This window comes from Leguminivora glycinivorella, chromosome 19 (genome assembly GCF_023078275.1).
Source record: "Leguminivora glycinivorella isolate SPB_JAAS2020 chromosome 19, LegGlyc_1.1, whole genome shotgun sequence".
NCBI classification, from domain to species: domain Eukaryota; kingdom Metazoa; phylum Arthropoda; class Insecta; order Lepidoptera; family Tortricidae; genus Leguminivora; species Leguminivora glycinivorella.
Genome location: NC_062989.1, coordinates 9,909,688 through 9,936,854, shown reverse-complemented (window position 1 = coordinate 9,936,854; position 27,167 = coordinate 9,909,688). Strand labels below are relative to the sequence as shown.

The 27,167-nt window shown below is 37.1% G+C and overlaps 1 protein-coding gene across 2 annotated transcripts in view; it reads right to left on the bottom strand.

The window, feature by feature from the left end:
* The window catches only part of LOC125236620 (apyrase-like), a 30,200-nt gene extending 8,412 nt beyond the window's left edge, over positions 1–21,788 (bottom strand). For both annotated transcript variants that reach the window (XM_048143486.1, XM_048143488.1), the window contains exons 1-4: positions 21,636–21,788; positions 10,626–10,848; positions 2,043–2,240; positions 1,040–1,170 (exon numbers count right to left, since the gene is read on the bottom strand). In XM_048143486.1, the coding sequence (XP_047999443.1) occupies positions 1,040–1,170; positions 2,043–2,240; positions 10,626–10,848; positions 21,636–21,754 (671 nt within the window). In that variant the 5' untranslated portion in view covers positions 21,755–21,788. The remainder of the gene's footprint in view (positions 1–1,039; positions 1,171–2,042; positions 2,241–10,625; positions 10,849–21,635) is intronic.
* Positions 21,789–27,167: the final 5,379 nt, after the last annotated feature.

The following is a 27,167-nucleotide window of genomic DNA, read 5'->3' as shown; positions in this document are numbered from 1 at the left end:
GTTCTGATTCTAATGATTAATTTTAGTAAATTATGTATTGTTGTTTTCAACTCATCAAATTTTTACACATTTGAAAAGCGTGAAAAGCAGTATGTGTAACATTGTAGCCTAATTATTTCCACCTTAAGCGTTGATAGTATTAACTTAACATCGCATGGCGACCCTGCCATGTGGCCACTGGTTCTCTAATTCTTAAATGTTTAAAATGTCAGTCCTCAGATATTCGTCGGCAGTCGTCAACAGGGTCTTAAGATCTGCCAATTTTCCGCTTTGGATATCGGATGTCGGAAGGATTTCAATGGAAAAATCCAAGATGGCGCCTGTAATGTATCAGTCCGACATCCGATATCGGATCGGATAATGTGAAAACGCACTAACACAACGTGGTATACTATCTGATCCGATTGGCCTGATTGGCATTCCGATGACTATGAGGTACCATCCCCATTTACACCACAACCACGCACGATAATGCAGCGAATCTTAACCATGTTTAGGGTTTTTAGAATTATTATGATGAAGATTTCAGTCGTAAATGGAAAGTACAGGCAGCGATAATTATAAACTTGTTACGTTGCGGATTGTTAAGGTTACATACAATTAAGCACGCCAATCAAGTTTCAATGCAATGAAACTCGCATGCGAGTTCTCCCACCATGTAAATACGCCCTAAGGGTAATATACGGGGTCAAAGGAATTTTGGCCAAGATGGGACACGCTGACAACACTGATTGTCGTATGTGTGGTGAAGAGGAAGAGACCGTCAGACATCTAATGTGTGAATGTCACGCCTTCGCCAGACAAAGAGTGAAGAACTTTGGAGCAGGTTACCTGGTGCCAAAGGACTTCAGAGAGCTACCCATGAGCCTCATCATCCGATACGTGGAGATGGTCGAAAAGCTCCTGAATAGCTGAAGGATCTTAGGATCGTGGGGGGTAATTGCACAAAAGATCCCGATGTGTCGAAGTGTATCCGTAAGGGCCCCCTCAGATTTAAGATAAGATAAGATAGGGGTATACTCAGTAGACTGATACTTACTTGTCAACGTAAATTCCACAATGGGATAGCACGATGATAATATCAATTCCTTGTTCAGTCAACAGCTTGGCTTCCCTCTGGACTATAGGGATCGGGTCCAGAAATTTAACGCCTTCCGGGTTTGATAAATCCTGCAAAAAATAAGATCCGAGTTAATTATGGTTCTATTTTTTTTTATTATAAATGGGCTCACTCTTGACCCCAGACTAGCCAAAGGCAAAGCCGTGGCCTACGATGGAGTGAGCTCGCCCAGAAGATGCCTGTTCACCCTTGATTTGAAGGTTGCCGGGTTATATGAGCCCGGAAATATAGCCGCCGGCAAGGAATTCCACTCCATGGCAGTGCGCATAAGAAAAGAAGTAGCTTCGTGCGAATTCGCGCGTTTGGATTTATGTTTATTTATTAATATTTCGAATATTCTTCTTTCTCGCTTGATCCATGCACGGTTGATAAGACCCTGGAATTAATTCCAGGTCTTCTTTTATGAAAGTGACTACCACCTGATCTTCCAACCCAGAGTGCAGACTATGCCCATCTGAGATTAAATAGTCCAGTTTCCTCACTATGTTTTCCTTTTCAAAAAGCGACTGGCAAATATCAAATGACATAAGTTCTGAAAACGACATTGGTAAGAACCAGGGTTTGAACCAGCGACCCTAGATAAAGTCGAATGCTGTTACCGCCAGGCCACCAGGCCATCTGTCACAATCTACTTATGGAAACTATATGGTCAATTTTATGATTACAGCTCAATTTAATGCTGCCATTACAGAAAGCGACCGTAAAAATTAAAGATTTACTATACCGGATACTGAAGTATCCAGTGTAGTAACTCCGATGATGCCGATCTTTCTGCCATTTCTTTCTAGCACCACATGAGGCTGGAACAGGCCCTGCAGAGAAGGTTCCAGAGTGATGTCCGAGTTGATCACCACAACCGGGTCCTTTAGGGCTTTCAGGGTCCTTTAGTGCTTTGTTACAGAAAACAACCCTAAATATTTACTTTAGTATCCGGTGTAGTAACTCCGATGATGCCGATCTTCCTGCCATTTCTTTCCAAAACCACATGAGGCTGGAACAGGCCCTGCAGAGAAGGTTCCAGAGTGACGTCCAAGTTAGCGACCACTACTGGGTCGTTTAGTGCTTTCAGGTAGGGTACTAGGCCTGCTACCCCGTCGTCGAACTCGTGGTTGCCTAGAGTCTGGAATAAATAAAAACAAGTGTTTAGTAGTAGTAGTAGTAGTAGTAGTAGTAATACACTTTATTGTACAAAAATAAGAACACACACAGGAAAGAAAAAAGAGCGTTTATTAAGTGTTTATCTAGTCTAAAAAAATCCTTAGTACAAGGAAGATATTGTATACCGGGAACCCATATAAAACAGTATACCATTGAAATATATGGGCCTTTTAGGGATAAAACTAGATGGATAAGTTTAAAAGTGGAAAATGTCTGCCTTGGGTGAGACTTGAACTCACGGCCTCTGGAGTTCAAGTCTCACCCAAGGCAGACATTTTCCACTTTTAAATTTATTCTAAGCCTAGTGGCATCGATTGCAGACGTTTCTGCTAATCAGAAGTTAAAATTTAGATGGATAAGACTAGATTTTGCAGCCTGAAAGTGGCATATTTTCCTAAAACATTTTTGCGTGTCTTTATTTTTTATGAGAACAAATAACACGCTTTTTTATTTTAATATCATGATATAACATCAAAACATATTAAAAAAACTGTAGGTATCATCAGTGTAGTTAATGTATTAGTTATGATAGTATTCGATAGGTGGCGTTAAAAAAATGAGGTGCGATTCTTATTATGAAGACTGTAAATCCTATATAAATTATTCTTGGTATGGCCTATATTTTTACTCCATAAATAATTGCAAGTCAGCAAATGCACACTGTGTATTGCGGGTTTCAACACCAAAAATTTATGTTCAACTATACAATACTGAAATTAAACGAGAAGTATGGGTAATGTAATAATCATGGTATTATGTTAGCACGTGGATAGTTAAGCAGATATGAATGTACGTACTTATGAAGCTACATTTAAAAATACAATAGACTATTAATTAAGTGATATACCTCTAGGCAGACATTAATTTCTGATTGTTTGACTTGTATAGTTCCATGGCCGTGTATTGCTATAAGTAAACTTTTTTAGATCTTTTTATCTTTGAAAACATTAGCGAATGACTATAATGATAACTTTATTGGTAGTTAAAGTTCATTCGTAGGATTTAGCTAAGTGCGTTTTCACATTATCCGATCCGATATCGGATGTCGGACCGATGTCCCATACATTACAAGCGCCATCTTGGAATTTTTACCATTGAATCCTTCCGACATCCGATATCGGATCGGATAATGTGAAAACGGCCTGAGAGTAGGTGCAATAGATTTACGCTTCGTATATCTTATTTTTTGCAGGATTTATCAAACCCGGAAGGCGTTAAATTTAATTTCTGGACCCAATCCCTATAGTGCAGAGGGAAGCCAAGCTGTTGACTGAACAAGGAATTGATATTATATCATCGTGCTATCCCATTGTGGAATTTACGTTGACAAGTAAGTATCTACTGAGTACCCTATCTTATCTTATCTTAAATCTGAGGGGCCCTTAGATACACTTCGACGCATCGGGATCTTTTGTGCAATTACCCCCCACGATCCTAAGATCCTTCAGCTATTCAGGAGCTTTTCGACCATCTCCACGTATCGGATGATGAGGCTCATGGGTAGCTCTCTGAACAGAGTGAACAGGCATCTTCTGGGCGAGCTCACTCCATCGTAGGCCACGTCTTTGCCTTTGGCTAGTCTGTGGTCAAGAGTAAGCCCATTTATAATAATAAAAAAAAAAAAGAAGTCCTTTGGCACCAGGTAACCTGCTCCAAAGTTCTTCACTCTTTGTTTGGCGAGGTCGTGACATTCACACAAGTGTATCTTAATTATTTCTCTATTGCTTTTATATAGCGGTGCAACAAAGTCAGTTGCATGTCTTTCCGTATGGAGCGTCAAATTGTAGGTACTAGTGTACTCTTGGATACAGGCCCTGCCAGCCCTGCCGGTCTATCCGAAATGAAAATCGTTGACGCTAGACGCCGATCAAAATACAGGCTGGATTCTGTCGCGTCAATACGGAAGACCATTAGATCTCTGGCTAGCTACGATAACGATGTTATTGTAAGTGTTTATGTGCATTTGGCTACTTACCCAGGGCACCTAATTAAATAATTAAATTCTTTGAATTTGTACACATTTCCTTTTTTCGACGCTCCATCGGTTGCACTGTCCGTGGTTCCGGAAGACACGAATGTCGAAAAAATGTAAAATTATGTTTGTTAATCGCGTTTGACCCGAAAGTGACATTAAATGTCGATACTTAACGCATTAAGACGATACAGGAGGGGTCAATTCTTCATACAAACGCTCTCGATTATTTCCTCCCTGGTTTTTGAAGATAGAGCAATGATTTTTTTCAACACAGATTATTATTTTAACTATAAAACTCCCGTGAGACTCATACATATTTAAAAATATTTTAAGCGGGTTACTCACGTATTAAGTCGATATAGCGTTCGACATGTTTCGGTTCAATTTCGAGAACCTTTCTCAAGAGTAGCGACCCCGCCTTTACATGTCGAGAGCGCGACGCATACTGCGGGCGCTTGCTCGGTGCGCGCGGCTGCTGAGGACGGGCGCAGGGGGGCGAGGCGGCGCGGGCGACGTCACCGTACAGAGATCGGAGCTACCTACTATGTTACTTTTGTCAAAAGCAGGATTGCACACAACACTTATTACGTCACTTGTTAAGGGTGCGTTTACACTGGGGACCGACGTAGTGCCTAGAACTGTTTTCCAACTAGGTGGCACCGACCAACCACTGTCACGATTGAAATTGGGATGACGACTAATTTCTATAGCGACTTAATACGTGAGTAACCCGCTTAAAATATTTTTAAATACAGATTATTATTATTTTTATCTGTGTCGGATTTTTTCGCAATATTTTTTAAGTGAGTTGTTCTGAATCGACAATTTTTTTCGATAAATCTAGTTAATAACACTAGTATATTTAACTAAAATTCCCAAATTTAAAGGGGGACTCCTTTCCATTTTAGCATTTTCTCACCTGTAGCGTCTTAAATGAAGTTATAGTCTAGAGCCAATTTGGCCACAAGTCGTCTCCTTCACGATTTTCGTCGACATCTCTTCTAAATACCTAAAACAGGTATGGATGTGTTCCTCGTTCTCTCCAGATTACGAATTGACCTGTTTTAGTTTAAGGAGGGGGGGACGGGTCGAGAAAAAGGGGGGGAAAGATGGCGACCGACCATCATTGATATTTATTCACATCTCGAGTCCTATGGCACCAATATGTTCGTGCGAGGTGTCATTTGAAAGCTTATTAAACCTACTTTAATTGTTTTCAAATAACTATACTCATAAAAGTAACCGTTTACGAAATATTTGAAAATATGTGTTTTTTTATCGCGCATGAATTGCACAAGTACTAGTAAAAAATAGGTCTAACTCAATAAACAATAACTTTACCGCAATTGATGTTATTATAATTTTTTTGCATCTATTCATACTCTTTCTAAAAATATAAGTTTCATTGGTATATGATAATATATAACCATGTAATAAAGAATTTTGTTTGGCAGGGGATATGCTCCAGGTCGCATAAACGGGCGCTGACCGTAGTAAAGTATTCAATATTTTTGATGTCTTATTTTACGGATTCATATGTGAGAGGTATTGTTTGAAAGATAATTAAACCTACTATAATTGTTTATGCATAACTATAGTCATAAAGGTAGCTGTTTACAAAATATTTGAAAATATGTGTTTTTTATCGAGCATGAATCGCACAAGTACTGGTAAAAAATGCTTCTAAGTCAGTAAACAATAACGTTACCGCAATTGATGTTATTATAAAATTTACGCGACTATTCATGAGCTTTCTAAAAATATAAGTTTTATTGGTAAGTGATAATATAACCATGAAATTACGAATTTTGTTTCGTAGTGGTCACTCCGCCGGTCGCATAAATGAGCGCTGACCGTAGTAAATTATTCTATATTTTGAAGTTCCTTTCTTACGGGTCCATATGTAAGAGGTATCATTTGAAAGCAAATTAAGCCTACTATAATTATTTCTGAATAACTATAGTTATAAAGGTAGCTGTTTACAAAATATTTGAAAACATGAGTTTTTTTTTCGAGCATGAGTTGCACATATACAGATAAAAAAATGCTTCTAACTTAATAAACTATAACTTTACCGCAACTAATGTTATTATAAAATTTACGCGAAATTTCATGCACTTTCTAAAAATATAAGTTTTATTGGTGTATGATAATATATGACCAAGTAATTACGAATTTGGTTTAGCAGGGGTCACTGCGCCCTGTCACGATATTGGGTGTTGACTGACCGTCGCCAAATTTTCTACATTACTCAGATCCTATTTTACTGATAAATTTGTGAGAGGTATCATTTGAAAACATATTATGCGTACTATCTTTATTTCTAATACTTCAAGTCGAAACTGTAGAAGTTTACAAAATATTTGATTAGTAATATGTGTATTTTACTGTGCATGAATAGCATTGGCATTGATAAGACACGCTTCTAGCTCAATAAATTATAGTTTTCCGCAATTAATATAATAACAAAATAAACGGAAAATGTATGACTTACACAAAAAATAAGTTTGGTTTGTATGGCATAAACAATTAATTTTAATTTGTTCAGCTCACCTACTGCGCACCATCATATAAATGGATGTCCACCGTCGTTGCCTTTTTTCATGATTTTTCAGACTTTATTTCACTGATCGTATATTCACAATAAATATAATTTATCACGTATCGAATATACTTATATACTTAATTGATCAGTAAAATAAAATCTGTAAAATGATGAAAAAATTAAGGCAACGGCGGTGGACATCCGTTTATATGACGATTGAGCGTGCGCAGTGGGTATGGTGGACAAATTAACATCAATTGTTTAAGCAAAACTAACAAAACTCATTTTTTGTAAAGGCCATACATTTTGCGGTTCATTTCGTTATTATATCAATTGCGGAAAAATATAATTTATTGAGCTAGAAGCATGTTTCACTCGTATCAGTGCGAATGCTATTCATATACATTATACACATACATACATACATACAATCACGCATGTATCCTGTAAAGGGGTAGGCAGAGCACATGAAACTACTAAAGCTTCAGTGCCACTCTTGGCAAGTACCTATTTACGTCACGGGGGTCCAGTGACACCTGCTAAACCAAATTCGTAATTACTTGGTTGTATAATATCATACATCAATAAAACTTATATTTTTAGAAAGCACGTGAAATGTCCTGTAAATCTTATAATAACATTATTTGCGGTAAAGTTATTGTTTATTGGTCATGCACCAAGATACAATCTTAAAAATTATGAAAACGGCAACGAAAATGGTCATCCATGTATATGACGGTGCGCAGTGAGTATGATGGATAAATTATAGGGATGTACCGACTATTGATTTGGCCGACTAGGCCGACTACCGACTAGTCGGCGCTTGGGTGGCCGATTAGTCGGCCGACTAGTCGGCTAGTCGGCCAGAACATAATTTTCGATAAATTCACATTTTGAATGTCATTTTTGGTCCTTCGTTCGCGCTTCTCATGATTTTTTACAGATGTGCAAAGGTTCATGACAATATTTATATACATTTTACATTTTTAACAACCGACTTGGATTAGTGGGTAGTGATCCTGCCTATGAAGTCGATAATCCTAGGTAGGAAATTTATTTCTGTGGTGATAACAGATATTTGTTGTTTTGAGAAAAAAAGGAATTACTAATAGCTACATAATACAACCATAATTTTCAGCTGATAATTTAATTTTGTACTGTTTTTCTATCACTAATGAAGTGCCGACTAATCGGCCCTTTTTGCCGACTAGTCGCCGACTAATCGCCGACTACAAATGTGGCCGGATAGTCGGCTTTCCCGACTAGTCGGCGACTAGTCGGTACATCCCTAATAAATTAACATTAATCGTTTATGCAATACTGACAAAACTTATTATTTGAAAAGGTCATACATTTCGACGTTTATTTTGTTATTATATCAATTGCGGAAAAAATATAATACATTGAGCTAGAAGCATGTTTTACTCACATCGGTTCCAATGCATATTTTCAAATATTTTGTTAGCTACTACAGTTACAACTAAAATTATTGAGAACTAATGATAGTACGCATAATATTCTTTCAAAAGATTCCTGTTAAATAAAATAGGACCTGAAAAATATAGAAAATTTGGCGACGGTCAGCATCCATACGTGGCCGGGCGCTGTGGCCCCTACTTAACCAAATTTGTAATTACTTGGTTATATAATATCATACACCAATAAAACTTGTGTTATTAGAAAGCGCATAAAATTCCGCGTAAATCTTATACTAACATCAATTCAGGAAAAGTTGTTGTTTATTGATTAAGAAGCATTTTTTACCAGTAGATACTTGTGCGACTCATGGTCTATAAAATACATATTTTCAAATACTTTCTAAACAGCTACTTTTATGACTATAGTTATTTATAAAAAAATATAGTAGGTTTAATTAGCTTTGAAACGATACCTCTCGCATATGGATCCGTAAAGTAGGACCTCAAAAATATTGAATACTTTACTACGGTCAGCGCCCATTTCTGCGACCGGGCAGAGTGACTCCTGCTAAACCAAATTCGTAATTACATGGTTATATATTATCATACACCAATGAAACTTATATTTTTAAAAAGAGCATAAATAGACGCAAACATTTTATAATGACATCAATTGCGGTAAAGTTATTGTTTATTGAGTTAGACGCATTTTTTACTAGTACTTGTGCAATTCATGCGCGATAAAAAAACACATATTTTCAAATATTTCATAAACGGTTACTTTTATGAGTATAGTTATTTAAAAACAATTAAAGTAGGTTGAATAAGCTTTCAAATGACACCTCGCACGAACAGATTGGTGCCATAGGACTCGAGATGTGAATAAATATCTATGATGGTCGGCCGCCATCTTTCTCCCCCCTTTTTCTCAACCCGTCCCCCCCTCCTTAAACTAAAACAGGTCAATTCGTAACCTGGAGAGAACGAGGAACACATCCATACCTGTTTTAGGTATTTAGAAGAGATGTCGACGACTTTTTGTAAAAGAGGTCGTTTGGTCCCTGACTATTAAATGTCGATACGTAACACATTAAGTAACATGGAAGAGCCATATTGTTGAGATCGTTCAGATAGTTCGACTATAAAGGCTGTAGATATGTATGATACATATAATACTCGTATTATGTATTAGTATTTATATGTGATCAAATGAATCCATTCAACCGAGCTCCATTCATAGAGCACGTTCATTATGTCACGTGTAGTGTAGATTGGTCCCTCAGTAGTAGGGTAGTATGCAATTACGCAAATGTTGCCGTGACTAATACCGGTCATCAACTGTATTGTTTGGTTATATGCGACGAATACGTTATAATATAATATTTATGATATTTGATTTAGTAGCTATACTATTTTACTCAAACGCAAATGAAAGAAAAACTACGCTAAAACAGTTCGTGTCAAGTCTAAGTTGGATCATGTGATCACAACGAATGTGCTATTGCTGCTTCGATGAAAACATGAGACCTAAATCGCGTCATAAAATAAAATAAATGTCGGTACATCAAAACACAACAAGAACTGTGGCCTGTTTCACTCCAAGGACAATTGTCGCCAGACAGTGTAACTTCGTCGTACACATTGCCTAAATAAGGAAATAATAACGCTGAGTATTACTTATTCACCCAGAACTAGGCACTTGTCAGTGTCAAGTGTTAATGTCATTGTGGTGAGCTAGGCCACTCGTTGGATAATTGCATTCGTCGTGCGCTACCACCTCCTGCAGGCTCGCATTTTGTGTGCGTTTGCTGTGGTAAGAAGTGCTGCGTTGCTATAGAACTCTATTGCTATCATCGGCGATGCAGGACCCCGTAAATCCATAAACGCCGCAACAAATGCACCAGATGGCGCGACGACCCGGCCTATAACAACAAAGACCGCCATTCTTCTCTGTCCAAAGCCGTTCAGACACCGCTGGAGAAACGAAGTGTTAAAAGACCTCGGTGAAATCGTCGCCATCCACAGTATTGAAACAATACCTCCTTAGACTTATATTGTCCGGGATATAGACCGTGATTACCTTTTTGATTTTTGTCAAGTACCCGATATTTCGACGCAGTGAGAGTGTAGTGTGTTTGGACAGACTATCGAGTGTGAATGCGACCAGTGGTAACGCCGAAAGTGAACGCAGCCGACGCGCGTGAAGGAGGGTAGATCGCGCGCTGTCTACGCAACGTTGACATCCACCCACCTTCGTCAGTTTTCCGTGATCATGATGCATGCAACTGCGTCGAAATATCGGGAGCTCGACAAAAATCAAAAAGGTAACCACGGTCTATATCCCGGTCAATATAAGTCTAATGAAAATAACCGTGAATCATTCAAAACTCAATACCTCCTTATACTTACATGAGCATCATTTGGCAGCATATTAATAAAAGTAGACGTCACTTTATCCTTCAGCAGAGTGTACCAGTATGTGCCTTGGAAGTCATCTCCAGCGTTCAAGAGGAGGGAATCAGGTTTCTGGTTGATTATGTGTTTGATCTCGTAGTACAGTCTTGCGAAGCCGCCTAGGCACGCTGTGTCGTTTGTCTTGCATACTGTGTCTTTCACTGAGGTCTCTTCGAATCTGGAAAATGGTAATTTAAGATTTTATTTATCGTCCTCATCACCCGTTGATCGCGAGCTTCAGTCATGAGGTACTTATCGCCTTCAGAAAGGGAGTTAGTAAATTGTGAAAAATAGATTAAATTATATTATTAAAATTCATCTCGACCTTTCGAACACTTTACAGCGTTCGTGGTCAACGGGTGACACGAACGCTGTAAAGTGTTCGAAACGTCGGGATGAATTGTAAATTCATTATACGCGATTTAATCCGTTTCCACAGTTTTATTTCATAGATTAAATTATTGAAATAGAAGCAGCTCAGAGACTTCTGGTGGTCGCAGGTCTTTGTACCGCACCATGAGGACTTAGTGTAAAGCCTGAGTTCGCTGCATGCCCCTTATCCCACTCAGGCCTCACTTACCCAGGCCTTTTTATACTTCTGTTCAACAGCTTTTCAATTACTGTCTAATAGTTTTCAATCCTTATAGAAGCAGCGAGCATAACATAGGTCTGCTCCAAAAAACCCTTTCACGTATGTGAGGACTTGAGGAGGTATGTGCCCAGCAGTGGGTGGGTTAATAATATGTACTATGCAGTTGAAAAATTCTGTCCCGGATGTTCTACAGCATACATCATAAATGTGTTTATAGCTAGCTGTGTTCTAGACGTAGGTTTCTAAAGAAAACTCCAGATTCATAGAACACTGATGTGCTACGTTTAATGCTCGGACACAGACTGACATGGGTTACAACTACCCTCTATATGAAAACATAACAATTCCTCCACCAATAGTAAAGAAAGCTTAAAATTTAAAATTAAAATATGACCTATCTAAGCATACTAATACATTAGAAAGGTTACACACTAACAAACATAGGCAGCAGTAGGTATTTATCTGTACACTGGGTTAGGATTGCGAGTGGCACGGATATTACGACGATCTGCATGCGTCATAGGGTCTAAGGTAGTCTCGGTACCCTCCGCCTCACCGTCTATAAAAACATCATTCTGGGCCACCGATGTGGCAGCAGGCGGGACTATGGAGTCGGGGGGTACACCTTCCCGTGGTATCAGCGACTGGCAAGGCTCATCTAAATTATTTCCACTTTCAACTAAACTTGAGTCAGAGGTTTGGCCTTCAATCGCTGGAGGTGACACTGCATCATGATTTGGAGATAACGACTCGTTGATTGTTATTTCCAGGTCAGATGAAATATCTTGGGTATCACTAGTAGTACCTACGCTATTATTACCTTTATACAACAGTAACTGATCTACATGTTTCTTAACTAATATATTTAAATCTATTATACGAACTAAGTACATTTTATTACCTATAAGTTTTTGTATACAACCTTTTTTCCATACGTGCTTATTTCCGTTACTAAATATATGTTTAACTAACACCTGATCTCCTTCCACAAAACACACCTTGCGCCGCCCTCCATAGTTCTTAGTTTGTGAGATCTGTTTAAAACAAACATTTTGGTTAGCTTCGGATGATAACGACATGTTAGGTGATTGTGAGTGTGATGAGTCATAGTTGTTGTCTAGCGACGCGTTATCGCGATGCAACAGATCGAGACGACAGCGGAGCGAGCGCCCAAGCATCAGCTGTGCGGGCGAAAAACCGGTTGTGCAATGAACGGAGTTTCTTATATTAAATAACAGCTGATGTATTCGCCTGGAGACAGGCTCCGTGTTGCTATTCGCCATTATTATTTTTATACCTCTTTTCAAAAAACCAATACTATTTTCTACTTGGCCGTTCGACTGCGGATGGTAGGGGGGGCTAGTCAAATGTTTTATGCCGTTTGCTACGCAGTAAACTTCCATTTCTTTCGAACAAAAATTCGCTGCGTTATCGGATACTAAAACCTGCATTAATCCAAATCTACTATTTACTTCTACCAACCTATCAATGATCGCTTTTGTTTCCGTTGATTTCATTAGAAAACATTCGACCCATTTAGAGTGTGCATCAATGATTGCCAAAAATTGCGTTCCTTCAACTGAAAACATGTCCATATGCACACGACTCCAAGGTCGTTTAGGGTAAGGCCACACGGCAAGCGGTGCGCGCGGCGGGGTCTTACGCATTGCGTTACAAATACTACAAGAACCTATCTTTTGTTCTATGTGTTTGTCAATATCGGGCCACCACATTCGTGATCGGGCTTCGGTCTTTGTTTTGACGACGCCGAAATGTGAACTAGTCAGGGACCAAACGACCTCTTTTGCAAAAAGTCGTCGACATCTCTTCTAAATACCTAAAACAGGTATGGATGTGTTCCTCGTTCTGTCCAGATTACGAATTGACCTGTTTTAGTTTAAGGAGGGGGGGACGGGTTGAGAAAAAGGGGGAGAAAGATGGCGGACGACCATCATAGATATTTATTCACATCTCGAGTCCTATGGCACCAATCTGTTCGTGCGAGGTGTCATTTGAAAGCTTATTAAACCTACTTTAATTGTTTTTAAATAACTATACTCATAAAAGTAACCGTTTACGAAATATTTTAAAATATGTGTTTTTTTATCGCGCATGAATTGCACACGTACTAGTAAAAAATGCGTCTAACTCAATAAACAATAACTTTACCGCAATTGATGTTATTATAAATTTTTTGCATCTATTCATGCTCTTTCTAAAAATAAAGTTTCATTGGTATATGATAATATATAACCATGTAATTACGAATTTGGTGTAGCAGGAGTCACTCTGCCCGGTCGCAGAAATGGGCGCTGACCGTAGTAAAGTATTCAATATTTTTGAGGTCCTATTTTACGGATCCATATGCAAGTGGTATCGTTTCAAAGCTAATTAAATCTACTATATTTTTTTATAAATAACTACAGTCATTAAGGTAGCTGTTTAGAAAATATTTGAAAATATGTGTTTTATAGACCATGAGTCGCACAAGTACCTACTGGTAAAAAATGCTTCTTAATCCATAAACAACAACTTTTCCGGAATTGATGTTAGTATATAATTTACGTGGAATTTCATGCGCTTTCTAATAACATAAGTATTATTGGTGTATGATATTATATAACCAAGTAATTAAAAATTTGGTTAAGTAGGAGCCACAGCGCCCGGCCACGTATGGATGCTGACCGTCGCCAAATTTTCTATATTTTTCAGATCCTATTTTATTGAACAGGAATCTTTTGAAAGTATATTATGCGTACTATCATTAGTTCTCAATAATTTTAGTTGTAACTGTAGTAGCTAACAAAATATTTGAAAATATGCATTGGAACCGATGTGAGTAAAACATGCTTCTAGCTCAATGAATTTTATTTTTTCCGCAATTGATATACTAACAAAATAAACGCCAAAATGACCTTAAACCTTTTCAAATAATAAGTTTTGTCAGTATTGCATAAACAATAATGTTAATTTATCCATCATTCTCACTGCACACCGTTATATACATGGATGACCATTTTCGTTGCCGTTTTCATAATTTTTAAGATTGTATCTTAGTGCATGAAACAATAACTTTACCGCAAATAATGATATTATAAGATTTACAGGACATTTCATGTGCTTTCTAAAAATATAAGTTTTATTGATGTATGATATTATACAACCAAGTAATAACGAATTTGGTTTAGCAGGTGTCACTGCACCCCCGTGACGTAAATAGGTGCTAACCGTCCCCTAATTTTATGTATTTCTCAGATCCTATGTTAGCGATCAATTTGTGAGAGGTATCATTTGAAAGAATATTTTGCGTACTATCGTTACTTTTTAATAATTTTAGTCGTAATTGTAGAAGTTTACAAAATATTTGACAATAAGTGTATTTTTACTGTATATGAATAGAATTCGCACTGATACGAGTGAAACATGCTTCTAGCTCGATAAATTATATTTTTCCGCAATTGATATAATAACGAAATGAACCGCAAAATATATGGTCTTTACAAAAAATGAGTGTTGTTAGTTTTGCTTAAACAATTATGTTAATTTGTCCACCATACCCACTGCGCACGGTCAATCGTCATTTAAACGGATGTCAACCGCCGTTGCATTAATTTTTTCATCATTTTACAGATTTTATTTTACTGATCAATTAAGTATATAAGTAAATTCGATACGTGATAAATTAGGTATATTTATTGTGAATATAGATCAGTGAAATAAAGTCTGAAAAATCATGAAAAAAGGTAACGACGGTGGACATCCATTTATATGATGGTGCGCAGTAGGTGAGCTGAACAAATTAAAATTAATTGTTTATGCAATACAAACCAAACTTATTTTTTGTGTAAGTAATTTTCCGTTTATTTTGTTATTATATCAATTGCGGAAAACTATAATTTTTGAGCTAGAAGCGTGTCTTATCAATGCCAATGCTATTTTTGCACAGTAAAATACACATATTACTAATCAAATATTTTGTAAACTTCTACAGTTTCGACTTGAAGTATTAGAAATAAAGATAGTACGCATAATATGCTTTCAAATGATACCTCTCACAAATTTATCAGTTAAATAGGATCTGAGTAATGTAGAAAATTTGGCGACGGTCAGTCAGCACCCAATATCGTGACAGGCCGCAGTGACCCCTGCTAAACCAAATTCGTAATTACTTGGTCATATATTATCATACATCAATAAAACTTACATTTTTAGAAAGCGCATGAAATTTCGCGTAAATTTTATAATAACATTAATTGCGGTAAAGTTATGGTTTATTAAGTTAGAAGCATTTTTTATCTGTATATGTGCAACTCATGCTCGAAAAAAAAACTCATGTTTTCAAATATTTTGTAAACAGCTACCTTTATAACTATAGTTATTCAAAAATAATTATAGTAGGTTTAATTTGCTTTCAAATGATACCTCTTACATATGGATCCGTAAAATAGGAACTTAAAAATATTGAATAATTTACTACGGTCAGCGCTCATTTATGCGACCGGCAGAGTGACCACTACGAAACAAAATTCGTAATTTCATGGTTATATTATCACTTACCAATAAAAGTTATATTCTTAGAATGCTCATGAATAGTCGCGTAAATTTTATAATAACATCAATTGCGGTAACGTTATTGTTTAATTACTTAGAAGCATTTTTTACCAGTACTTGTGCGATTCATGCTCGATAAAAAACACATATTTTCAAATATTTTGTAAACAGCTACCTTTATGACTATAGTTATGTGTAAACAATTATAGTAGGTTTAATTATCTTTCAAACGATACCTCTAACATATGGATCCGTAAAATAAGACCTCAAAAATATTGAATACTTTACTACGGTCAGCGCCCGTTTATGCGACCTGGAGGATAACCCCTGCCAAACAAAATTCTTAATTACATGGTTATATATTATCATATACTAATGAAACTTATATTTTTAGAAAGAGCATAAATAGACGCAAAAATTTTATAATAACATCAATTGCGGTAAAGTTATTGTTTATTGAGTTAGACGCATTTTTTACTAGTACTTGTGCAATTCATGCGCGAAAAAAAAACACATATTTTCAAATATTTCGTAAACGGTTACTTTTATGAGTATAGTTATTTGAAAACAATTAAAGTAGGTTTAATAAGCTTTCAAATGACACCTCGCACGAACAGATTGGTGCCATAGGACTCAAGATGTGAATAAATATCTATGATGGTCGGTCGCCATCTTTCCCCCCCTTTTTCTCGACCCGTCCCCCCCTCCTTAAACTAAAACAGGTCAATTCGTAATCTGGAGAGAACGAGGAACATATCCATACCTGTTTTAGGTATTTAGAAGAGATGTCGACGAAAATCGTGAAGGAGACGACTTGTGGCCAAATTGGCTCTAGACTAAACTATGTAACTCGTCTAACATTTTTTCGCGAAGCTCCCGTGGAATTATTAATTTGTGACCCCTTAGAATGCACCCATTTTCGACATGAAGCTCAAACCTACATTTAAAGTACGGTTTCAAAGTTTCATTTTTTATTTTGCGCGGCCACCCATTTATGACGTACCGTTTAACCTCATTGAGATTACTATCAGCTGTGGTCGCCTCTCTTACCTCTAATAACGTAATCGGCCTGAGCATGTTATCCGTAAAGTAATTAACGTATAAGCACGTATCTACGAGCTCACTATCACATTGTTCAACCCTTGATGAATAACTGGATATCGAGCGCGAAAGAAAATCCGCGATGTTTTGTTCGCTTTTTATATACTCAATATTAAAATTGTAACTTGATAAAAACAATGCGTATCGCTGTAAACGATTTGCAGCCATTTCCGGTATGCCCTTTTTATCGCCAAAAATAGTAATAAGTGGTTTATGATCCGTTCGTAAGACAAATGGCACGTCACGGCCATACAAGTAGTGATGGAATTTTTTTACCGCAAACACTAAGCTCGCAGCCTCCTTTTGTATTTGAGCGTAATTACACTCTGCTTTTGAAAGTGACCGTGAAGCGTAAGCCACTACGCGCTCCTCGCCAGAGGGCTGCGTCTGTGATAAGACCGCCCCGAGGCCGGCGGGCCCTGCGTCAGCTGTCACTATCGTCACTAACTCGGGGTTGTAGTGCGCGAGAACCCTTTCGGAACCCATCTCCTCCTTAATACTTTTAAACGCTTTTCCTTGTTCTTCCCCCCACTCCCACTTTACGTCATTTTTTAAAAGTGAATACAAAGGCTTTAAAACGCTGGAAGTGTTAGGCACAAAACATCTGTAATAATTGACTAAGCCCAGGAAAGACTTAAGTTCTGTAACATTCTTTGGAGGCGTACACTTTAAAATGGCTTCAACTTTCTTTGGTGACTTATGCAATCCGTGTTTATCAATGATGAAACCGAGATATTCGACTGATTTTTTAAATAGATCACACTTCTCGCGTTTTAATCGTAACCCGGCATCCTCTAACCTACTTAAAACCTGTTCTAGCCTTTTTATATGAATATCGCGGTTTTCTCCGGTCACCAATATATCGTCAATAAATATACAAACGCCGTCTATGTCACCTAGTACGCTTTCAAGCGTCTGTTGAAAAATATAAGGCGCGTTCGTGAGTCCAAACACTAAACGGTTATAGCGAAATAAACCCTTATGCGTATTTATGCAAGTTAAGTTACGCGACTCGTCCAATTCCAGCTGATTGTACGCCCTAGACAGGTCGAGTTTTGAGAACTCTTCCCCTCCATATAGCTTAGCAAACAAATCCTCAATACGTGGAACCGGATAGTTATCAACATATAACGCCTTATTTAACGTAACCGAATAGTCCCCACAGATCCTAATATTTCCGTCGGCGCGCAACACGGGCACTATCGGCGTAGCGACATCGGCGTGGTCTACTTTCTCAAGGATCCCCAAATCTACTAAACGCTGAATCTCAGCTTCTATTTTACCTTTTAATGGCAATGGCACAGGGCGAGGCTTGAAAAACTTCAATGGCATGTCCGGTTTAACCTTAAGAGTGACTTTATATTTATTAAAACACCCCAGTTCGTCTGTGAATAACTTAGAATATTTAGTCATGATTTTAGAGCCTAAGTCATCTCCTACTATATTGTTAACGTTTTGTCTACAAATTTGTAAACGAAATGCTCTAAAAAAATCGCGCCCCAATAAAGTAGGTCGATCCTCGCTCTCCACACAAACATAGAACATAACCTGGTTAGTTTCCCCATCGTAGGTGACGGGTAAGCTAACGGTACCCTTAAGTGCCAGCTTACTTTTATTATAGCACCTTAATACGAGCTTCGGCGACTTTAACTCATATTCTGAGAAATACCTATCGTAGATGTCGTGGGGCATTAGTGACACTGCGCTCCCACAGTCAATCTCGCAACTAATAGGCTCGCTCGCTATCGTAACGATCTGTACCATCGGTTCACCATAAACTGTAACAATACTGTAAACACTCTCACCTTGAATGATATCGTCATCCTCCTCTGCTACAAAATAATTCCTTCGCACTTTGGTTTTACACATTCGCTTTAAATGTCCTTTTTGTTTACACTTTTGACATGTATAGTTAATAAAACGACACTGATCCTTTGTATGATTTTTATAGCCGCAAACTTCACAACTTTCCAAGTTACTACGAGGGTTACGTTGCGCGCGCGACGTGTTGACGGCAAACACTGGAGTTTCGGGTACCGCGGGTTGTGTTTTTTTGCAACGCTATTCGCGCGCACCGCACACTTTGCGCTAATTCTAATGCCTTGCTAAACGTTAAAGTGTCAACGCTCTCGGCAAATAACTTTTCTTTTTCTTTTACATTTTCCAACCCTAAGACAAACCTGTCGCGTAATACACTGTCCAACTCCGTTTTAAAACCACAGTACTGGGCCAGGCTACGCACTCGTGCGGCCCAATCTGGCAACTCTTCACCCGGTCGCTGTTCAGCCTTATAAAAAGTGTAGCGTTCAGCAAATGTACTCTTCTTTGGCGTAAAATGCGTATCCAGATGTTGTAACAAAACCTTGTATTCTACGCTGTCAACTTCCTTTGGCGCCACTAAGTCTCGAAGAATGCGGTAGGTATCTTCCGATAAGGCCGACAATAACACGGCACGGCGTTTCACTTCTGACTTGTCTGTTGTTTCCGTAATATCATTAACAGTGCAGAATTGAAACAATCTGCTCCTGAAGATACTCCATTCGTGAATCCGATGGTCAAAATTGAGACTGCCGCCGAACATTACATTTGCACTTGATGTAGTCATTTTTTCCAACCAATTAATTGAAAAAAACGTTCTCTGCACACGTAGATATCGATCTCGTCGCCAATTGCTGTGTTCTAGACGTAGGTTTCTAAAGAAAACTCCAGATTCATAGAACACTGATGTGCTACGTTTAATGCTCGGACACAGACTGACATGGGTTACAACTACCCTCTATATGAAAACATAACAAATTAAAACCAGAATAATCACTAGTTACAATTGAAAAATGTTTAGTCAGAGTAACAAAATGATACAATCCTTTCAAGATTAACTTTTTCCAATACGACTATAAGGTTCAAGTTTGTTTGTAAGAACCTTTCACTTCTAAACTGCTTTGCAAAAATACAATGCACATTGTTTAGGCACTTAAATTATATATCTTTCTGTCATTAAAATAGCAACTGTGATTCATTCAAATGAGGTTCAGTTTTCATTCAAGCAGAGTCTAGTCATGTGATTCCGGTTAATGACTTGAATATAATATTAGCGATCAGTACTCAGTATGAATTTTTTCCCCTCACTAGCTCGGAAACACGTGTTTTGTCCTTTAATACCAGCGGGTAAAAACGCATTTTATCCACTAGTGGGTAAAGTAATTTGACCTTGAATAAAGTCAAAATAACTGCTTTAAAATTGATAAAAGTAGGCGAATCTAGTAATAAAGATGATTTACCACCTATGGAACTACTGGAAGCAGTGATAAACGCATTTTTTGCGTTATAGTTTCCTCGCTATAGTGAGGGGAAAAGTTTTGTGTTACACTCGGGTGCAAATGTATTTTACTTCTCGTGTGTTAAAAAACTCGCAAGTTCTGGATTCTATTCTCGAACCACTCGCTTCGCTCGTGGTTCAACTATAGATTCCTTTCACTTGCTCGTTTTTCAATTCCACACTCGGCGTTAAAATACAACTTTGCCCCTTGTATAACAAATAACTATAAAGCTTGAGAAAATACGATTATCAACCTCATGTCTGAAGATATATAGTGTTAGGGCAATTTCGCACTAGATTCGATCCGATTTTGATGGAAACCCGTGAAGTAGTACTTAGTAGCCGTAGAAATATGTATTTAGATATTTTAGATTTACGCACGAGATCCGAAGAATGACGGAAAGAAATCTGATGACGGAGATCGGATGTCTTTTCAGGCGTCCTAGTTACAAGTTACAAGCGGAAGTCTCTTTCCAACTTGTCATATTAGACATTGACTACCGCTTGGGAATTGTAACTAATTAGTAGCTTCAAGAAATGGGCCCCTAAAGCAAATTTTCGCGCGTTTGCTATCACTTTCAATACGTTAATTGCGGCGTCAAGTTAAAAGTATGAAATTACTTTCTTCGCATGTGGATAAAATGCAACTTTCTCATCCGTTTTCGAAGAATCAAAAAGCCTTTACCAGTTGGTGTGGAGGAAATCAAATATTGAATAATATTAGAAATCATAAATTATGTAATTACCTATGGTAAATAATTTTTAAGCTTGGCCTTATATTAGGCCGGCAACAGGCAGTCTTAAAATTAATAATCTTAAAAAAAGACTTGTGTGCAATCTGTAAGATCAATCTGAAAATTCATAATCTTAAAAAACAAGACTGTGTGGACAATCGCGAAATTGTACGGAACTCCGTGCACTCGATCTGATTTTTGTAAGATTATGTTTTTTTCAGATTATGAATTGTTGCAGCTTTATCAATGACAAAATAGATAATTGCATTTATTGTGTTTGAAGTTTGTTTTTTCACTTCCATTTTTATATTTAATTTATTTACAACAATCACGGACATTGACTTCAAATTGTGTCAATCATCATTCATCAAATATAATGTCATAAAATCTGTGCTTTGTAAAACTTTGTAGGGTGGATGACCTATTTTATCTTTCGCTATTAGTTTATTTTGATTTCCGTGGCGATTATCTCCAAGTAATACTTTTTACTAAGTACGTACTTTTTGCGTACCAAACTGGAGAGATTTTATGTCAATAAAAGTAAGATTTCATACATCATTTAAGTGAATTTTCTTTATTTATTTTTTTAGTTTCTTTTCCTCACATTTTCCCTTGAATATTATTCATACTTGAACACAACCTTGCACTGCAATTAAATTATATATCCTTACCTGGCGTGGAAATCATTATAATGCACTATGTCAAGTGTAAAGGTATCATTTCGTAACACTCCTCCGCTCACAGTACCCAAAATTGCACACAAAAACAAAACACTATCAAAAACTTTCATTTTTTCGTCACAAAAAAAAAAAACTAAAAACTAGTATTTAAATAAAGTAAAAGCTAGTATTTAACTAAATTAAATAGACATTTTATAAATATAAATAAATAAATATTTTTATATACACACGTGCGTCTAAGCGGGACGGTTAAGTAATACTAAGCGATAAAAACAACCTACTATCAATTTAAAGTCAATGCAATTTTAGTAAGAATGATAATTACACAATTGCGACATAACGGTCATGCGACTCACAGCTCTATTGTGTTGTATCAAGGTCAAATTTGTAACGGGCCAGGCACGCAGAAACACAAAATTGAACAGGTGGTAATATTAATTTGGTTAGTTGATTTAAAAACGTATTAACTAAGACATTGAACTGGCCAAATTTTAAGCAAGTTATTGTGACGTAAAAGTCTAACTTTCACTTCAAAGTAGTTTTGTAGTGTAAGTAAACTTCAACACACACAATAACAACAAAACAATCACAGACACACACACCCACACACAATCACACATATACAAAACAGATGAACAGGGTGGCTAGCCGAATGGCACAATCGCTCACGAAACGCTCACGAAACGAAGCGCTAGTAGATATCTATCTCTATCGCGCTTGCGTATTGGCGCGACAGAGCCAGCGGCGTATCGCTTTCGTTTGGCGTCGGAGAAATGCCATTCGGCTACGGGGCCAGATCGCACTAGAAAATCAAGAGTGAACAGGCATCTTCTGGGCGAGCTCACTCCATCGTAGGCCACGTCTTTGCCTTTGGCTAGTCTGTAGCCAAGAGTAAGCCCATTTATAATAAAAAAAAAAAAAGAATGGCGTAGCCTAGTGTCGGAAAACAAGAACCACTTTCAAGATTTGCTGAGCCAACTAAGTACATACATAGTAAGGTAGTAAGTAAACTTAACGTCTACTTTCATCCATACTAATATTATAAATGGGAAAGTGTGTCTGTCTGTTTGTTTGTCCGTCTTTCATTGCAAAACGGAGCGAGGAATTGACGTGATTTTTTAAGTGGCGATATTTGAAGGGATGGAGAGTGACATGGGCTATTTTTACTCTCTTTCTAACCCCCCACTTTCCTAAAATGGGGGGTGGAAGTTTGTATGGAGCATTCCGTAATTTTCGAATTTAACGCGAGCGATGCCGCGGGCAAAAGCTAGTATGAATATATTTTGGTTTTTAGGGTTCCGTAGTCAACTAGGAACCCTTATAGTTTCGCCATGTCTGTCTGTCCGTCCGTCCGTCCGTCCGCGGATAATCTCAGTAACCGTAAGCATTAGAAAGCTGAAATTTGGTACCAATATGTATATCAATCACGCCAACAAAGTGCAAAAATAAAAAATGGAAAAAAATGTTTTGTTAGTGTACCCCCCCTACATGTAAAGTGGGGGCTGATATTTTTTTTCATTCCAACCCCAACGTGTGATATATTGTTGGATAGGTATTTAAAAATGAATAAGGGTTTACTAAGATCGTTTTTTGATAATATTAATATTTTCGGAAATAATCGCTCCTAAAGGAAAAAAAAGTGCGTCCCCCCCCCCCTCTAACTTTTGAACCATATGTTTAAAAAATATGAAAAAAATCACAAAAGTAGAACTTTATAAAGACTTTCTAGAAAAATTGTTTTGAACTTGATAAGTTCAGTAGTTTTTGAGAAAAATACGAAAAACTACGGAACCCTACACTGAGCGTGGCCCGACACGCTCTTGGCCGGTTTTTAGATAAGGTAAAGGGATTGTTACCAACGAGATGTTTGTTTCTGTATTATTAGGTCACAAATCTTGAACATTATGACTTGTACCTGTATATAAATAATATAAATATTGAATATAGGAGGCCAACAAGCAAACGGATCGTCTAATAATAAGCAAACACCGCCTCCCATGGACACTTGCTATACCAGAGGAGTTGGCATTGCCTGATCCTATGTGTCTCAATATTCCTTCAAGAAAAGAGCGATAGTGCTCTTTTCTTGAAGGAATATTGAGACACATAGGAAATTAAAATCTACAATAATATATCAGCCACGTTTCTCAATATAGGTACTATTTATTTATATTAAGGAAAAACCATATAACATAGCCTCGTAAGTAGTAAAAAGGCCGTGAGTTGTTAATTTTTTCAGGAAGTATTTAAGAGTTACCTGTTACAGAGAACCGTCACCTTGAATTCGTTTTCTAAATTTAAATCAATACTGACTGACACCGTTCTATAAATACTGGTAGATGCCTAAGTACTATCAGCTGTAAAAGTGCATGGCGAATTTATCAATGAATTCATTCATTGTCCATTCGATTTCGCAGCTCACTGTACATGTGCGTTTATTTCATCTATGTTAAATATATTTTTAATAAGAGGTATACTAGTATAAGTCAGATGCTATATTAGTAGTAGTAGTAGCAGATGATTAGAGATGTGCACGCACATTTACGCTGGCGATATGCCGTCTCTCATAAAGGTCAGTACATTACAACGCGAACGTAAACGTTTAGTACGCATAATCTTTCAATGTGTTCGGACATGTAAGATTGCACACTCATTACTTGGCCTTTTCGGAGGTGCAGTAGGACATTATCAATTATCATTTGTTTTTAATGGAGCTTTACAGACGTTGTTATGATTATCTATGACTTATTTTATCTGCATATTAAATCTATGTATAAATCAAGCGGTCTCAAACTTTTTTTTATAGCAGGTAATTGTCATTTCTTATTTTAAATGTACTTTGCCCGCAATTGATAATTGTGCAGAATTTTTCAATAAAAATCAATTACAACAATATCCGTGTCGTTTAATCCTTTCGACATTCACTTCTTGGCTATGCTAGCCTCTCTCTCTATCCGGATATATGCTTTAGTATAAGGCCTGAGTGCACGCTTACATTGGGCGTGCAGCGGAGCGGGGCGTGCGGCGTGCACCGTGCACGTGAAACAATCGAAGCTCATACATGTGTCCTGCGGGCCGATTTTTGAGTCTCACGCGTTCGAATTCAGAAAATTGTCACTGAAAATAATAGGCAAGTCACCGTTTTCAACCGGTATTTTAGTGACAGTGAGATTCAAAAATCGGACCCCTGGGGACCGATTTTTGAGTCTCACGGCGTTCGAATTCAGAAAATTGTCACTGAAAATAATAGGCAATTCACCGTTTTCAACCGGTATTTTAGTGACAGTGAGACTCAAAAATCGGCCCCCTGGTCGATGCAGCATTACGTTTACTGCAACAAAGTAGTCTGAACCAAACAAAATAGTAACTAATTTGATATAGTTACAGGGTAAATGTAACCCTTTACCAAGCAAAAGGCTTCCCAAATCACACCACATAAATAATTTTAATTACATTCAGTAAGATTAATTTTCGATTAACATTTTCGATTTGTCAACCTGCACAAGGGACAAAAGTATTACGGGACTAATAAAATTAGTGAGTATGAGTATGAATATGAATTAAAGTTTAGTTTTAATATCGACTCCATAGTTTTCTTTCATCTTACCATGCGAAAAATAATCCGAGGCCTGTTCATTACTCAAGAAAATATCACCTGAATTGGGTATTGGAAGGACCTTTCAAATAGTATGTTAGATTTTAATCCGGCAGAAGCATTAGTCATAGGGCTTACGGCGAAATTATGGTCAAAAGCTGCACTTTATGCAGAAAGCAAGCCACTTTGCACAGTGATACTAGGGACCAATACAAATGATTTCATCCGAGGAAACACGATTTTCATCCACTAGAATTCAAGATGGCGGACATTTTCCAAAATGGCGGCCTCATATTTTTAAAAATTTATAGAATCACAACGGCTGCACCGATTTTGATCATTGTGGTGTCTATCAGTTCGTATTGAAGCTTTTATTAATATAAAAAATTAAATATATAAAAAAATTTAAGATGGCGGCCGAATAATAAGAAAAATATGAAATTTTCAAACTTTTTTTTTCATTCTCGTGAAATTTACCAATAAATTTTCTATGATATGGCCACATTTGTATATATATAAATTAAATTTGATAATATTATCTACATAATAAAATAAAAATCATGAAAATCCGTTGAGTAGTTTTTGAACTATACCCCTTTCAAATGGAGCACGCGGATTTGAAAGACGTTTTTGCACCTGATGTAAAAAAATTTGGAATCATAACGGCTGCACCGATTTTAATGGTTGGGGTGGCTATCAGTTTGTATTAAAACATTTATTCATATAAAAATTAAAATCATTTAAAAAATTAAAGATGGCGGCCGAATAATAAGAAAAATATGAAATACAGACCTGTCTGCTCGTTTGCCTCCTATCCCATAAAAAAAAAAAAAAAAATCATTAATTCTCACGAAATTTACAAATAGTTTTTCTACGATATGGTCACCTTTTTATTTATTGAAATAAAATCTGATAATATCATCTGCAAAATAAAACAAAAAACGTTAAAATCCGTTCAGTAGTTTTTGAACTATACGCATTGCAAATGAACCGCGCGGGTTTGAAAGAAGTCTCGTACCGCTACGCTATACACGCAAGACTGATTATTTATTTTGGTCACCACTTACTATATTACTATTCAGAATCAATGTTTTTAGTATTTATATACATTATTAGTTTTTATTCCGAGTTTAGGTATATTTAGATAACCCCCGTAAACGTTGATGGTCATAATTTTTATTTTAATACGTAAAAGAACTTAAATAGGTACACATAACATTTGCATCACTTCTCCTTTTCAAGGCTAGAGATAATCTCCGACAACTTCTGTAGGGGGCTACGGAAACATATATTAATACACACTTATTTTTTGCTTCTCGTCTAGGTTATACTGAAAGATAGAAGAGTGATTCAAAATAATATCAAAATACAAGGAAATAATGAATAAATAATAATTTATAATATCATTTTTGCAAAATACTTTTTATTTTGGCACCTACCTGTGCAAATGTTACATTGCATTATTTGCATTGCGCAGGGTAGACCCACAACACGTACAGAGTATTGTTTTGCAGCCTGTTTCACAACCGCAATTGTCCAAGTATTCCCATTCATACCATATCTCCCTGTTTTCAGACCACTGCAGTACCCAACTATCATTGTACGTCTTCCAACCCCAGGATGATGGCATAGGCACAGAAGTAATATCCAGAATATGGGGCGTTGTTATACGACACGGAGCGCAAGTGCTGCCGATGTTGGTTACTAATTTATTTTTGGTGGTAAACAGTTTCTTGCTCACCAAGTTCAGGTGAACTTTTCAAGCATAGCGATTATTCCTCCAGGAAGACTTTGTAGTTACTGCGATGTTTCTATCAAAGCTGGTATAACTTCAGGGTGTGCAAACAATGTTTTAGAACATGATTTTTTTCTTTTGTATTGAAAAAAGAAGTGGTGTCAGACGTAAAGACGTGATCCACGAAGAGCAG